This window comes from Grammomys surdaster, unplaced genomic scaffold (assembly GCF_004785775.1).
Source record: "Grammomys surdaster isolate TR1022 unplaced genomic scaffold, NIH_TR_1.0 126278, whole genome shotgun sequence".
Lineage (NCBI taxonomy): Eukaryota > Metazoa > Chordata > Mammalia > Rodentia > Muridae > Grammomys > Grammomys surdaster.
The window spans coordinates 4,834,958-4,851,221 of NW_021621078.1; the positions used below are offsets into that span (position 1 = coordinate 4,834,958).

Here is a 16,264-nt window from a genome sequence, read left to right on the forward strand (position 1 = left end):
CTCTCTCTCTCTCTCTCTCTCTCTCTCTCTCTCTCTCTCTCTCTCTCAAGTTTATTTTCACTTCATATGCATTGGTGTTCTACCTGCATGTATGTTGGTGTGAGGAGGTTGGATCCTCTGGAACTGGATTTACAGACAGTTGTGAACTGCCATATGGTTGCTGGGAATTGAACTCAGGTCCTCTGGAAGAGCAGCCAGTGTTCCTAACCACTGAGCCATCTCTCCAGCCACTGCATTGTCTCTTAAACTTACTTCTTTTAGGCTTTCATCGAAGTACTGTACTGATGTACTGCAACTTCCTGTCAGATTACTAATGTCACACACAGAGGGACACACATACATACAGAGATGTAGGATTCACAATCTCTAGATGTGAATCTCAGGGTAGAAATGTTTGTGATGGCCAGGCAGTGGTGGCGCACGCCTTTAATCCCAGTACTTGGGAGGCAGAGGCAGGCAGATTTCTGAGTTCGAGGCCAGCCTAGTCTACAGAGTGAGTTCCAGGACAGCCAGGGCTACACAGAGAAACCCTGTATTGAAAAACCAAAAACAAAAAAAAAAGAAAGAAGGAAAGAAAGAAAGAAAGAAAGGGAAAAAAAGAAAAAGAAATGTTTGTGATGTGTCCCCAGCACCCTGCAATGTTTATAGGTAGTAGATCCTTAACAGATTACCATCTTCCTGTCCCTGTATGACGTATCTCACAGTTTCAAGAGTCCGACTGACTGGCTAATCACCAGCACAAGGTGAGCTGGGACGTTTGAGTAAGAAGCTTTAAAGAACATGGGGAGCTCAAGGCCACAAAACCTAAGGGAGGTCAAGTTTTTTTTTGTTTTTGTTTTGTTTTTGGATTTTCAAGACAGGGTTTCTCTGTGTAGCCCTGGCTGTCCTGGAACTCACTCTGTAGACCAGGCTGGCCTCGAACTCAGAAATCCGTCTGCCTCTGCCTCCCAAGTGCTGGGAATGAGCCACCACTGCCTGACAAGGGAGGTCAAGTTAAGTTCCTCTGGCTGCTATAGCATCCTGGGAGCTCGTAGGTGGCTGAACAGTTGCACCATTTCTCGCTTCTTTCTTTCTTCCTAGGGCCTCTTGCATGCTAGGCAAGGACTCTACCAACTGAGTTACATCCCCAGTCCCCTATCCCCCTATTTAAAAACATTTCTTCTCTTTGTCTCTGTCTCTCTGTCTCTCGGTCTCTGTCTCTGTCTCTCTCTCTCGTGTGTGTGTGCGTGTGCGCGCCTGTGTTATGTAATGTAAAGACAACTTTCAGGAACCAATTCTCTTCACCTTGACAAGTAGGGTTGGAATTCGGGTCACCAAGCCTGAACAGCAACTGCTTTCACCAGTTAACCCATGTCCCCTGCCATTTTATTTTATTTTGCTTTATTTATTTATAAACATGGTCTCACCATGTATCCCTGGCTCGCCTACGATTGATTAGGTAGCCCAAGCTGACTTTCAATTTACAGAGATTGTTCTCCTTCTGTCTCCCAAGTCCTGTGATTGAAGATAACATCTAATCTGCCAGGTCACCCAACCCACCCACCCCTTTTTTGGAGACAAGTATTCATCCCAGGCTGGCCCTGAACATCCTCATCCTCCTGCCTCCACCTCCCAAATGTTGGAGTTACAGGAATGCTCCATCACACACAGCAACCTGGTTTTTTTGTTATTGCTGTTCATTTTCCTCCAGTAAGATTTAGTCTCGGGATAGATAGGAGCTGATATTTAGGGAGGTAAATACAGTCTGCTGCTCAACAGGAACGTTTCCCACAGAACCGCTCTTTAACTGAGGCCTAGACCTCAAAAAGGTGCAGACTTCACAAAGCAACCTGTGCTGGCTGGTTTTACGTTAACTTGACACGAGCTGGTGTCATCTCAGAAGAGGGGACCTCAATTGAGAAATTGCCTCCATAAGATTGGGCTGTAGGCATTTTTTTAATTAGTGATTGATGCGGAAGGAGCCAGGCATTGTGTGTGGTGCCACCCCGGGTTGGTGTTCCTAGAGGCTATAAGAAAGCAGGTTGAATAAAGCATGAGGAGTAAGCCAGAATGCAGCATCCCTCCCATGGCTCTGCATCTGCTCCTGTGTCCAGGTTTCTGTTTGGTTTGAGTCCCTTCCTTAGCTCCCCTCAGTGGATTGTGAGTCAAGATATATAAGTCAAAACCCTTTCCTCCCCATGTAGCTTTTGGCTATGGTCTTTCATTACAGCTATAGTCACCCTAACTAAGACTGCCACGTCCAGCCAAAACACAGCTAAAGAGGAAATAAGAAAGGATCCTACAGGGTTGAAGCTAGAAAGCACTTAAAAAAGAAAAAGAAATTAGTGAAATGCAGCCCTTTCCTATGCTCACGCCCACTCCTAGCAATAAGAGAATTTCTCCTCTTGAGGCGCTAAAAGGAGTTTCTGTGGCTTGGCTTCCCGAGGAATGTCGTCATTCAGAAGACATGATTAAAAAGCTCTTTTAGACAACTTTGGCAGAAGAAACGATGTGCTTGGGAGTCCAAGACGACTGTTATACTCAGACAGTAAATACAACACAATTTTTCCTTTCCTTAGCCTTTGGCTATCATCTAGCCCTACGCCTCCTAGGGTATCCCGTGTGCCTCAGTTCTGTTTGGGCCGGTCTAGCTTTCTTCCACTCGTTGGTCTGTGAGTTTTTTTTTTTTTTTTTTTTTGGTCCAATCGTGTCGCGCTACTGATCGGTACCAGGGTGCATTGCGGCAAAATGGCTGCCCCCAGGCGGTACTGCATTGGGCTAGTTCGGGCCTTGATAGGGGCCTGGCAGGTGGGTTCACATGCAGGGAGAGAATGGATGGCTCCGCCCGGCTGTCTTCTAGGTAGCCAGGCGAGGTGCGTGTCCTCTGTCGTGGGCGCCACTTCCTCTGGTCCCCTCCTGGCCTCGGCCTCTAGTCGTTATGGTCAGGACTCCGCCTTGGACCGTATCCTGGGAATCCCTCAGCCTGACAGTTCGTTGGTTCCGAGCGTCCCCGCAGTGTCGGTGCACAGAGGTAAAGGGTCTAGCTATGTTAGTTGCAGGTGTTCTGTTCTAAGACAGGTTCTGATGTGTAGCCCAAACTGGCTTGGAATTCGGATCTTCCCGCTGTAGCTATGTAAGTGTTGGGATTACAGGTATTGGGCATGACCGGTCTCTGATGGTTTTAGCAGCAGGAATCATGTTTTTTAAGTAAAATTCCTCTGCCTCTGGGAATATCAGTTTGGCCTCTCGTTTAATAATAAATCTGAGCCTAAGGAGAGGCGACTGGTGAAGGCTGTTAAAGAGTTTGAGAGCAAGGGCTTGTGAAATAGCTTAGCACACAAACGCTCTTGTTGCTTTGACAACCTGAGTTCAATCCTTGGGACCCAAATGGTGGAAATCAAAACCCAGAAAGTTTTGCTATGACTTCCATGAGCTCCCACTGACAAATAAATAAATAAATAAATAAATAAATAGTTTTAGGAATGTGAAGAAACCTATGTTGGTCACAATTGGTAATGCTCACCAAAGATCATTAGTCAAGGCAAAGTTGTCTCCCTCTGTCCTCATATAGCAAGCAGTATAGACCCAATAAAATGAATCTTGAGTTCTATCTACTTCTTTTGATCCTAAATTAAGCCAGGCCTTACGGTACATGCCTGTAGTCCCTACACTGAGGAGGTGGAGGCAGGAAGATCTCCAGTTCCAGAAAAAAATTCAACTCTGACTGTGGTATCCTATGCTGCTGTGAAGGTTCTGCAAAATTTTTCAGTCTCCATGATACTGTATTGCAATGAACAGTGCCTAGTATCCTACCAGACTGTAGTGCATGCTACTTGAGAAAGTGCTATTTTCTTTCAAGGTGACATTGAGACAGAGTTTCGTTCTAGACCAGGATAACCTGGAGCTCACTATCCCCAGCCTTCTGCATGTTGGGATTTGAGGTTTGAGCCACCACATCCATTTTATAAAGCGCTATTTCTCTGGTATAATTTAGTGTGGTAGTTTTGGTTTTTGAGGCTGGGTCTAGTTATGTAGCCCAGGTTGGCCTTGGTCTCAAAGGCAATCCACTCTTGTTTAAACCTCTGAAGGGGTTTGATTACAAATGGATCACAATGCCCAGCCTGTGTTGAACAACTTTTTTTTTTATATACTTTTTTTTTACAGTTGTCATTGTGAAAAGAAGTTATGCATAGATAGTAAATGTGATACCACATTACATATGAAAAAACCAAGAGACTTAGAAAGGTTAGGTAACCTGATGGAATCAAGTAAAGTCAAATGCCAAACTAGTCTCAAAGTTAAGAATGGGTGGCTTCTGCCTGGTATGCTCATTTTTTGTGTAAGATTACCTTCTTGGTCATCAGAGCTGAGTATCTAGTGGAGTCTAGATTCCAATATGTCACTCCTCTTCCCATCCCAACACAGATGAGCAGAATCTACTCTTGGTCCATACTCCTGACGTGCCTGAGAATCCACGGGTCCTCCGAGTGGTCCTCCTGGGAGCCCCAAATGCAGGGAAGTCAACGCTTTCCAATCAGCTGCTGGGCCGTAAGGTATGCCGTAGGTTTATCAGCCTGACCTCTGCACCTCCCTTTCTACACATTATTTTCTGTATATGGGTGTTTTGCCTGCAAGTATGTATACTGCTTGTATGCCAAGTACCCATAGAAGCCAGAAAAAGATGTTAGATTCTCTGAAACTGGAGTTACAATCAGTTGTGAGCCACCACTTACGAGCTGGGAATTGAAACTAGGTCCTCCGGAAGAGCAGTTAGTTCTGTTAACCACTGAACTATCTCTCCAGGCCCTCTATCCCATCTTTATCTTTATTTTTTTTCGTTCACTTCTTGGTTTTCTTTTATGGATGGTGTGGGAGAGATCTGGAATCTCACTGGAACCTCTTTCTTTCTGGAAGGTGTTTCCTGTCTCAAAGAAAGTGCACACCACTCGATGTCAAGCTCTGGGGGTCATCACAGAGAAGGAGACCCAGGTGGTAGGTACCTGCAGAAGTTCTGCAAACAAGATAGTGAAACCAAGCCATGAGCCTTAAAAAAAAAATAAGTAAAAACCCAGTGATGATGGTGCATGCTTTTAATCCCAGTGCTTGGGAGGTAGAGGAGGTAGATCTCTGTGAGTTCAAGGCCGGCCTTGTCTGCAAAGTGTTTCAGGATAGCTAGGGCTGTTACACAGAGAAACCCTGTCTCCAAAAAAAAAAGAAAAGAAAAAAAAAAAGCAAAAATCTCCCAACCAACCAACCAAATAAATAAATAAACTACCATACTGGTAGTGGTGGCTCACTCCTTTAATGCCAGCACTCAGGAGGCAGAGGCAGACCAATCTTTGAGTTTGAGGCCAGCTTGGTCTACAGAATGAATTCCAGGACAGCCAGGGCTACACAGAGAAACCCTGTCTAGAAAAAACATACACAAAGAAACAATGCACAGATTCAGTTATGAGGACTCCCCTTGCTTAAGGCTCCATATAGTTCTTCTTTTACCTTTCCCCTTTTGCTCTCTATTCTGAAGTTATTTGTGTGTGTGGGGTGCTCGTGTGCCTTGATGTTTGTGTGGAGGTCAGAGGTTAACTTATAGGACTCACTTGTTTTTTGGTTTTTGTTTTTTTCACCCTTTGGATCCAGGCACCAAAATCAGGTTGTCAGGCTTGGCAGCACCCACCTTTACCAACTGAACCATCCCATCCTTTGTATTTGAGACAGTCTCCTGTAGCCCAGGTTGGCCTCCCTTCTGTATATAACCAGAGATGACCTTGAATTTATGATCTTCCTGCCTAGTCCATCTTTCAGGTGCTCAGATACAAGATATACCACCATGCCTAGCTCTCAATTTTATTTTAAATTAACTTTTCTTTTTTCTTAACTTTTGGAGACAGAGTCTTGCCAGTAGCCCTGCCTGATGCTGAACTCAATTTGTAAGCCAATCTTTCCTTAAACTTGAAATGATCCTCTTGCCTCTGCCTCGTTAGTGCTGGGATTACAGAAGTGTGATGCCACACCTGACTAAACAAAGCAATTCAACACTGAACTCTGTGGTTTTGTATGTTTTCTTTTGTGCAGTGCTGGGGATCTAACCCAGGGCCTCTTGAGTTACCCAAGCATTCTGCCCTTGAGCCACATCTCAGCATTAATCTTTCATTTATTCATAGCCACCCTCTTCTCTTGGGGTCCCATTAGCATTGAAAGTACTGAAGGGTAAGAGATCTAAGATCATTAACAGTTTGCCCAGGAAGGAAAGGCAGGATGCTAATATCAAAGATGACTGTTCTCTAACTATGTGTGGTGGCGCACACCTTTAATTCCAGCACTTGGGAGGCAGAGGCACGTGGATCTCTTATGAGTTCAAGTCCAGCCTATTACACATAGAGAGTTCTAGGACAGCCAGGACTATAAGTGAGTGAGACCTTGGCGAGGTAAAAAAAGTAAAAAAAAAAAAAAAAAAAAAAAAAGCCTCTTGTGACTGCAAATTCTTGTTAGGATACTTGAACACTCACCTAATATGATTAAAGGCCTGGATCGAATCATTGGACCTAAAGTGTGTGTGACTTTTTCCTCCACTAGTCGATTAAAAATCTTTCTTTTGGGGATGGGGGGTGGTGTGGGTATCTTTCTGATTCTAGATTCTACTTGACACACCTGGCATCATCAGTCCTGTTAAACAGAAGAGGTATTAGCTTTGGGAACAGATATTTGTGAGTGTGTTGGAGGTAGGAGGGAGGGTGGTGATTAAAAAAAAGAAGAAGATAAATGGGGAGGGGATATTTGTTCTTAGGAGCTGGAAGTTTTCCTTGTTATAGACCATTCCTCATAAGAACTGAGCAGTCACAAGCCTTCCTGACTGATGTATTTGTTCTTTAGGCACCATCTGGAGCGTTCTTTGCTGGAAGATCCATGGAAGAGCATGGAATCTGCTGATCTTGGTTAGACTCAAACTAAACATCTGAAGCCCTATTAACAGGGCCTTTCATTCCTGGGAGTTTGGGAGCCGAGGTGTGGCTGGGACCCATAGCCAGGAACTTGTTGTGGGTCAGGAAGAAGGTTATAGATATCCTTCTGTCTGTCTGCCACCTAGTCGTAGTTCTTGTGGATGTGTCAGACAAGTGGACCAGGAACCGGCTAAGCCCCCAGGTGCTGCAGTGCTTGACCAAGTTCTCTCAGGTCCCTAGCATCCTCGTCTTAAACAAGGTGAGTACTGCCCATGTGAGAGTTTTCCTTCCAGCGTCCCATCCCTCTCACCCTGTACTTTGTTCATCCCACATGCCCAGGTAGATTGCCTGAAGCAGAAGTCCGTTCTCCTGGAGCTGACAGCAGCCCTCACTGAAGGTGTAGTCAATGGCAAGAAGCTTAATATCAAGCAGGCCTTGCGCTCACGCCCCAGCACCCACTGCCCTGCCCCTGAAACTAAGGACTCAAATACACACCCAGTGAGGAACCCTCAGAGAATTGGCTGGCCCTACTTCCAGGAGATCTTCATGTTATCAGCAGTAAACAAGAAGGATGTGAACACACTGAAGGTCAGTTAGCCTTGCTCATAATCCACCACTTCTAGGTGATCTTCAGTTATAGAGTGAATTCAAGGGGAGCTTCAGCTACAGTGAGACTCTGAGTCAGAAAACCAAAACTAGCCATGGTGGGGGGCACACACCTGTAATCGCAGCACGGCAGGGGGGGGGGGGAGGAGGAGAGGATTACTCAGTTTGAGGTCAGCCTGGTCTCCATTGTGAGTTCTAGGCCAGCCAAGCAACATAGAAACCAAAAACGAAGTTAGGAATGTATCTCAGTTGATAGAATGCTTGTCTCATGTGTAAGAGGTGCTGGATTCAATATCTAGCCCCACATAAACAGGACATGGGGGTGCACACCTGTAATTATAGCATTTAGGAGGTAGAGACAAGAAGATTGGAAGTTCGAGACCAGCCTGGACAAATTAGAATGTACAGAGCCAGCTTGATCTGCCTAAGACCTTATCTTTAAAAAGGTATTACTAACAAAAACAACCAAAAAAAAGTATTACAGTCAGTTATGGTAGCTCACCCCTGTAGACCCAGGGCTTGTCAAGCTAAAGGAAGGTCAAGAGTTCACCAGCCTTAGCTACTATATAGCAATTTTAAGGTCAGCTTGGGCTACATGAGACCCTGTCATAATCAAGTCCCTGGTTTCTCCTAGAAGCATGCATAAATAATGTTCTGATGGGGCTTAAGAACCTACTCTTCCTTCGTTCCCACAGCAATACCTTCTGACACAGGCCCAGCCAGGACCCTGGGAGTTCCACAGTGGCGTCCTCACTAGCCAGACACCTGAAGAGATCTGTGCCAATAAAATCAGAGAGAAACTCCTAGAGTACCTGCCTGAGGAGGTGCCCTACAGTGTGCAGCAGGTGTGGACAGAGTAAAAGGATCCAGGGTCTATATACCAGGCACACACCTGGAACAGTTGGGTACCAAGAGATAAAGAGATGAGCCTGCCTGACTAGTCATGATGTCTCCTTATACAGAAGACAGTGATATGGGAGGAAGGACCGAGTGGGGAGCTAGTGATCCATCAGAACCTTCTGGTGCCCAAAGAATCTCATGTGGTAAGTGAGGGATGCTCAGAGAAGGGTAGCACAGTGTTAACCAGGGGCTTTTCCCCATCTGTGAGGCCTAAGAGCAGAACCAATGTCTCTCTTTTCACCACTTGCAGCGGATCCTGATTGGTCAGAAGGGCCTCTTGATCTCCCGGATTGCACAGGAGGTGGGCCAAGACCTCATGGACATCTTCCTCTGTGATGTTCTCATCCGCCTCTCTGTGAAACTCCTCAAATGACTATCCTCTGTTGCTTCTCCCAGTGGATCCCTGCTCCAGCTGCTAGCAGAGTCACTGGTTAGAACTACCCATCAGAGGGGTCACAGGACTGGGAAGGGTCATGGCCACTGGCTGCTAGCCAGCCTGGAGTTGCCGAGTCTGCACAGTGCCTTCCCAACTATGCTTCCATTGGAGGAGAGAGGCTGCCTTAGCTCAATTCTTAGGTAGTTCCTCTGCCTAGGGTCTCAATTATATAGGTCTTAGAACCGATGGTTCTAAGCCACATCCCCATGGTGTGACTGGGGTCTAGCATTGGAACCAAACTCTTGCCCTGAGTTTCCCATTGTTGGTAGGAACAGAATTTTTCTCTTCTTCCCCAAGTTCCTCACCTTGAAGTTGCATAAGGACCTGTGTTTCCTTTTTTGGTTTGTCAAGACAGGGTTTTTCATTGTAGTCCTGGGTCCTGGTTGTCCTGGAACTCATTCTCTTTCTCTGTAGACCAGGCTGGCCTTGAACTCGGAGATCCACCTAAGTTCTGAATTCTGGGATTAAAGCTATGTGCCACCACCACTGCCTGGCCTTTTTTTTTTTGACGTGTGCTCTTCCGTTTTTTTTTTGAAACAGGGTTCTCACCCTACAACTTTGGCTGGCTATCCCTACTTAGATCAGGCTGGCTTTAAACTCAAAAGTCCGACCACCCCATTCGACCACCCAGCCTTGATGCTAATAAAGTTAAATGACAAGTGTTCTTATTCTTATCCTTTATTTCTTTGGAACAGTGAAGAGAAAAATGTACCCATTCCCCCACCCCCATTCTCTTGTCAGTCTGGGTCTCCTTTTCTTCCAGGAGTCTGCTTCAGGGTCACGAACTCTTCTTGGCACAGTTTGTGGGAGCAGCAAGAGAACCGTTACCATTACTAAACTCAGTAATGGTAACGGTTTCCTCGCCATTCCCAAGTACCACGGCTGTCAGGAGGCTTGATAGACCAAGCAGTGAGCCCCATGCACTTCGTGTCTCTGTTGCAAACCAGGCAGGCTTTAGAGCTGGGCCACCCAGACTAGTACATCATCTATACTGTAGTGTCTCATCACAAACTTACAGTATATGATGATATCCCAGCCAAGGCGCTGGAGGAGGAGAGCAGCAGGCCTGGAGAGAGCCAGGGCACTGGCTCAGGGTCCGTCAGGGATAGACACAAAACTCCCTTCCTCTCTGCTCGTTCACTCCCTCCCATAGCAGCATCTCCCCGATTCTGTGGTCCAGGGTGACCCAGGTGTCTTAGAAGAGGGAGCTAAGATCTATTCAGGTAGATCTCTTAGGGATCCAGAGTTACAGGCAGAAACAAAGTCTTGAGGCAGGAGCTTCCCTCTGGGCAGACCTATAAGCAGGCTGATAGCCACTCCAAGGACTGCTTACCTGGAGCCGGAGCTGGAGCTTCTGTCCAGGGAAGCCCTGAACAGGGAGAGCCTGGCTGTCTCTTCCTTCTCCCTCAAGCAGCTTGGCTTTTAACTCTCTGGCCCCTCCCCTGGGTGGGGCACTTTTCCCGGGGTCTAAATGTCCCTACTTCTTAACTCTTCCCCTGCTGGCTTCATGAGACAGGACAAGGCTCCGTTCCCTTTTGTTTGTTTTCTGCTTATTTTTTTTTTTTTGTGCTGGGGGTGAAACTTAAGGGCTAATCATGCTAGTCAAGCACCCCAACCCTGGAACTACACCTCCACCCTGCCTTTCTTCTAGTGGGTGACTTTGTTAAGGCAATATTAACCTCTCACCCCAACCCCGTGAAGCAGGTTACCTACACACCCCACTGGGCTAGGAAGGAGAAAGACCCCCACCATGTCCTTCAGGGCTTAGTTGTTGGAGCCCCGCTGAGAGGCCCTGTTTTGTTGTGGGTGATGATGGGAATGATGAATCTGTATAGGACAAGGAGGGTCCTGGCAGCTGGATGTGAGTAGAATCTGTCTGGGAGCAGGCCCATTGGACCCTCAGCCTAACTTTCCATTCCTAGACTTGGACTCTGTGCTGAGCCCAAGATTGGACTAGACGGGCAGAGCTAGAGCTTGCCTGCCACCTCTGGCAAGGTCCCCTGGGTGAGTGGGCCTCTGCTGGGAGGCAGAAGAACACCTGAGGCCCTAGTCCTTGTCGGAGCCAGTGTAAGAGCCTGGGGTCAATACTTCAGTGCTCAGGACACAGTGAGAGCCTAGCACTGTTTGGGTCTCTCCCTGTGGAGAAGCGGAAACTTCCGCTGAGACATTCCCCACAGCTGAACCTCTGCTATTTAGACCCTCTTTCTGGGGGGTGTTCCGCCCCCTTTCTTATCCTAGACAGTCTGCTCTGTTTCCTCCTTTGGGGGTGGGGGATGGGGTGGGAGGAGAGACCTAACCTTTCAGTTCTGTGAAGGTGTCTGTTTCCAGCGTGGGCTCCACCTCTGCCATGCATGGTCTTCCCTCACCTCATTAGCACTGTTGTCAGGTCCCTAAGTGTCCCTGCCACAGGGACTCTTCTCTGTCTAGTCATTATTTAACTTTTTTTAGACACATCTTATGTAGGTATGGATGACAGTGCTTTTGTTATTGTCTCTTTGTTTTGTTTTGAGAAAGGGTCTCACTGGGTATCCCTGGCTGGCCTGGAACTCTGCACGTAGACTGGGTTGGCCTGGAACTTAGAGATCTGCCAGTCTCTGCCTCTGATTGCTGGGAGTAAAGGCATGTGATACTACCAGCAGCTCAAATTCCATTTGTGATGAGTGCAAGGGCTGCAGGCCTGCGTCACTGGGCTGAAGATGGACAGAGCCTCCCGTCTGCGGCAGCCACTGGAACAACCTCATTACACTTCAGCCCTCCAGCCTTCTTTTCCCTTTCTATTTTGAGTCGTCCAGGCTGACATTGAACCTAACTGTGTAGTTCAAGCAGCCCTTGGTTTTTCAATCCTCCCGCCTCAAGCCTCCCAAGTAACTGGCATCACAGGCCTTTGCCACCAGACCCGCTTGGATAACGTGCTTTCACGTGGTACAGATGCTAGCCGCTGGAGTTCAAATAAACTAATACCTAAGACTGCTCTGCTCCTGTCCACAGAGGACCACAGGGAAGGCAGGCTTCTGTTAGGTATCTGAAATTCTCTTTGTCTGTGTGTCCTTTCCCATTCCCCCCCACCCCCTTGCTTGCTTGCTTGCTTGCTTTTTTGTATGTCTGAATTTGGCCTGGAATTCCCTGTATAACTTGATCCTGCTTTCACATGCTGAATTATAGGTAAGCATCTGCCTCCATGCCTGACTCCCACAGAATATTCTTGAAAACACTTTGGAAACCCTGAGATTGCCCATTTTAGCAGTGACAGGCCCTGAGTGACAAGCACAGCTCACTACTCCCAGCTCCAGCTCCATGACTTAGGACCAGACTTAGCCCCCATTTTGTCAACTGTAAAACGGAGCTTTCAGCGCCCCCTCCCCTTCGCCTCACTAGCTGTGTGGCTGGTGGCAAGTTGCTGCTCTTATCTGAGCTTCAGGGGTGCTACATGGACCAGCAAGGTGTGAGTCAAGTGAGAGATACACAGGTGAGGAAATGTCACCATCGGTGCTCTGACCATGTTATCTCCTCCCTCCCTTTCCTTTCTTGTGCCCTCCCAAAGCTACCTCTACTCTAGGACCCACAGCCAGCCAAGCGTCTTCCTACATCAGGGACCTAGTTCATGCTGCCCACTGCACTGCTTAGGCCAGGTCCTAGGGTGAATTTGAGAGAAGTGAGGGGGTCCTGGAAGTAGAGGACAGAGATATCTCTACCAGCCAGACAGTCTGTGGCTGTGACCTCTAACTATGGGTGGGGGCTTCTGCGATCAGGGTGTGGAACTGGAACAGAGTCTGGTCCTGGGCAAGATAACCTGGGATCCCTGATAAGCTGACTACACTATCTGGGTAGGAGCCTAGCACCTGCTTATCAGGCCTGCAGGAGCCAGAGCAGGACCTGGGGCCACTTTCCCCTCCCAAGTCTGTCTTCCCCGATGGTTGCTTTTCTACTTCTCTGCCTCCCTAGCTCCCCACAGGAAACTGGAATGGAATCCCTCTCCCTTTCTGAAGTCATATAATAACTGGCATGTATGGGGTAGGAAAACACCATGTGAGGCCCATTCTAACAGCTTTTGTCCCATACTGGGGGTTTCATGTCCTCCCTGAGACTGCTGTGAGCCAGTCCAGGCCTCTGCTGACATCTAACTCTGAACCCTACCACAGCAGCCTTAAGCTCTTTACTCTCATTTAGTTTTTTGGGTTTTTTTTTTTTTTTTCAGAAGTCTTTAGACTAAGCTCAGCATTTTGGGGCAGGGTTGTTACTCTAGCACCTGGGAGGTGGAGGAAGGAAGACCAGAAGCTCAAGGTTATTCTCAGCTACAGAGCCAGTTTGAAACCAGAGCGGGGAGGGGAGTGGGAGAGAAAGCTAAGCATGGTGGCATTTGCCTTTGTTCCCAGCACTAAGAATGCTGAAGCAGGTTGATTGCTACAAGTTCAAGGTTGGAGTGGGATCCATAGCTATCTCTAGACCAACGACGGCAGCATAAACAAGACCCTATTGAAAAAAAACAAAGCAAAGCGTAAGTCCTTGGATTATGGGCTGTGGTATAGCTGAGTGGCAGAGTATGTTAGCAAGTGCAAGGCCTTCAGAACCACCTGTTGTACCCCAAATAAACCAGGCATGGTGGAATATGCCTGCTATCCTGTCACTTGGGAGGTGGAGGCAGGAGGAACAGGAATTCTAGGCCAGCCTAGGCTACGTGACACTGCCTCAACAAAACAAAATTCAGAAACAATAAATAAATAGAGTGAGTGAAATAAAGAATGGTCAAATCTGGGGCTGCAAAGTCTCAGCAGTTAAGAGCATGTGCTGCAGAGGACCCCCGTTCTGTTGTTAGCAACCGTGTCAGATGGCTACCTGTTACTCCAAGGGAACCTGCTACTTCTGGCTTTTTGAGCACCTGTGCCCACAGATGCACTTAATCATACATAGACATGCTCACATGTACGTAATCGACAAGCAAACGAAAACCTTCACTCTGCAAGAGCACTTCCAAAGTTCTTGCAGAAGCTGGAGCGGGTTTTGGTGGTGTACGACAGGAATCCAGTACCCTAGGGGCTGAGGCAGGAGGATAGGCTTGCTTGAAATTCAAGGCTAGCCTGGGTCTAGCATGAAATCTGTCTGAAAAACAAACCAATCAACGAAAAACAAGTCTCGAAACTCAAGTCCCTCGTTTATGTAAGATGGAAAACTGTGGCCTATGGAAGGGTGGAAAATCATCTGAAACCACAGCGTTCCTGCCACCCGAGTGACAGGAAGTACACAGCCCCAAGAGAGCAGGAAGGTGGGAGAGATACCCACAGACACTAGGACATCACACATGCCCGCAGAACACACACATGTGTGTGTGTGCATACTGCCCACATGCAGACAGCTCAGATCCAGCAGCTTCCCCTAGGAAGGCATTGCTGTGAGAGACTTCTTGTCCCCTCTTGACTTCCTAAGTGTGTGAGGCTAGCACTCTATGAGGGTTTTGTTTCATTTTGTGTTTTGAGATATTGCAGTCCAGGCTGGCCTTAAACTCATGTCATTTCTCCTACCTCAACCCCTCCAGTGCTGGGATTGCAGACATGAGCCACCATACCTGGCCTTGTTTTTATTTTTTTATTTATTTTATTTTTTTATTTTTTTTGGTTTTTCGAGACAGGGTTTCTCTGTATAGCCCGGGCTGTCCTGGAACTCACTCTGTAGACCAGGCTGCCTCTGCCTACCAAGAGCTGGGATTAAAGGTGTGCACCACCACCGCCCAGCCTTTATTTTATTATTACTATAATTAAGATAACATTTCACCCAGTGGCCAGGCTGTACTCAAACTTGTGACACGTCTTTAGCCTCGGCCTTTGAGTATGTGGGATTAGGGGTGTGAGCTACCATGTCTAGCTTTCCTGTTGTGTTTTAGATACAAGGAATTAAAAGTAAGAGCCTGGTATCAATCTAGGAGCTAGCGGGTATGAAAAGAAAAAACTGAAGGCCTGTAGTATAGCTCAGTGGTGGAGTACACAGTATTACTCAGGAGGCCCTGAGGTCAGTCCCTGGTGTGAAAACAGAAATAATAAAAAAAGATGGAGGGAAAAGGATGCAGCTTGGGAGATGGCCCAGAAGCCACATGAGGCAGCTCACAAACGTAACTCAACTCCAGGGATTTGACCCCTCTTTGGGAGCCTACAAACATGGCACACACACAGATACACTTAAAAAAAAAAAAAAAAGACCTTTTCAGAAGCTGGAAAACTTCCCTAGTCCTAAACTGTTGATGTGGTTGGTAAATGATGAAGGGGGAAACTGTCTGTTTATCCTACCTGAAGTTCATCTTCACTGCTCTGTGACATTTGCAGCCGTCTGGCACATCCCCCTGTCCAGGCCTTGGGCCTTTCCCTGTTGTCTTCAGCATCTGTTGCAGTCATATGACCCCTGGGTATTTACAACTACTCTGTGAATGGCCTCAAGTTGGGTTCATTTCTGTTGTCCAGAAAGTGTTCAGAGAATGCTTTACCTGGAACAGATGCCACCCTAGAAACTGTGCCCCAAGTCTTCTCATGTCCTCAGCGTGTCCCCTCTTGGTTTCTGAAGCAAGTATGGATGTTGAATAATGTTCCTAAATGCTCCTGGACCCCTTCCAAGGAGTGAGGTCTTAGATGTGGCTTACCTGGAGAGGGGTCCTGCCAGTTTTCATCTGCGTGCCAACTTAAAAGTAGAAAAATGGGGCTGGAGAGATGGCTCAACAGTTAAAAAAACTGACTTTTCTTCCAGAGGTCCTGAGTTCAATTCCCAGCAACCACATGGTGGCTCACAACCATCTGTAATGGGATCTGATGCCCTCTTCTGGTGTGTGTCTGAAGAAAGCTATGGTGTTCTCGTATAAATTAAAAAAAAAAAAAAGTAGAAAAACTGAGGCTCAAGGAGTAAGTACCTGGCTGTGCATGACAGCAAACCAACTAAAGACACAGGGCTCAGCTCTGTGCTTCAGGATTCTGCACACAAACTTCCTGAGAATTCAGTGGGTCACGTGTGTTTCTATGGGGCCATTTAAATTTCAGAGTCAAGAGAATCAGACCTGAATTTTACCACTTACCAGTAATGGGATTGATTGTGTGTACACTGCTTAATTCATTTCTCTGTGCCTCAGTCTCCTTGCCTATAGGATCAGGATGAGAATAGTTCCCCCACCTTCTTTGAAGAGATTCTGTGGAAGGGTGTGTCTGGAAAAACTCTTGAAGAATACCATTCCTCTTTCTTTCATTTGTTTCCTCAGACTCCACCCACCCACATGACACCTGCTGGATGGTAGGAAAGCCATCTACAATTGAACTACACATCTAGCCCCAGACCTTTCTCTTCCTTTCACCCTTCCTTTAAAAACTCTCTCTCTCTCTCTCTCTCTGTGTGTGTGTGTGTGTGTGTGTGTGTGTGTGTGTGTGTGTGTGTGTGT

The 16,264-nt window shown here is 47.1% G+C and overlaps 1 protein-coding gene across 2 annotated transcripts; it reads left to right on the forward strand.

The window, feature by feature from the left end:
• The first annotated feature begins 2,727 nt into the window (after nt 1–2,727).
• Nucleotides 2,728–9,286, forward strand: Eral1 (Era like 12S mitochondrial rRNA chaperone 1). Of its 2 annotated transcripts, XM_028759293.1 has the most exons (10): nt 2,728–3,010; nt 4,405–4,532; nt 4,894–4,971; nt 6,612–6,658; nt 6,850–6,911; nt 7,064–7,176; nt 7,257–7,505; nt 8,219–8,368; nt 8,486–8,566; nt 8,674–9,286. In XM_028759293.1, exons 1-10 carry the CDS (start codon nt 2,728–2,730, stop codon nt 8,794–8,796), a joined length of 1,314 nt encoding a protein of 437 aa, XP_028615126.1. In that variant the 3' UTR covers nt 8,797–9,286. The 2 variants fall into 2 exon arrangements, with proteins under 2 accessions (XP_028615126.1, XP_028615127.1); XM_028759294.1 differs by lacking the exon at nt 6,612–6,658 and having other exon boundaries at nt 2,793–3,010.
• Nucleotides 9,287–16,264: the final 6,978 nt, after the last annotated feature.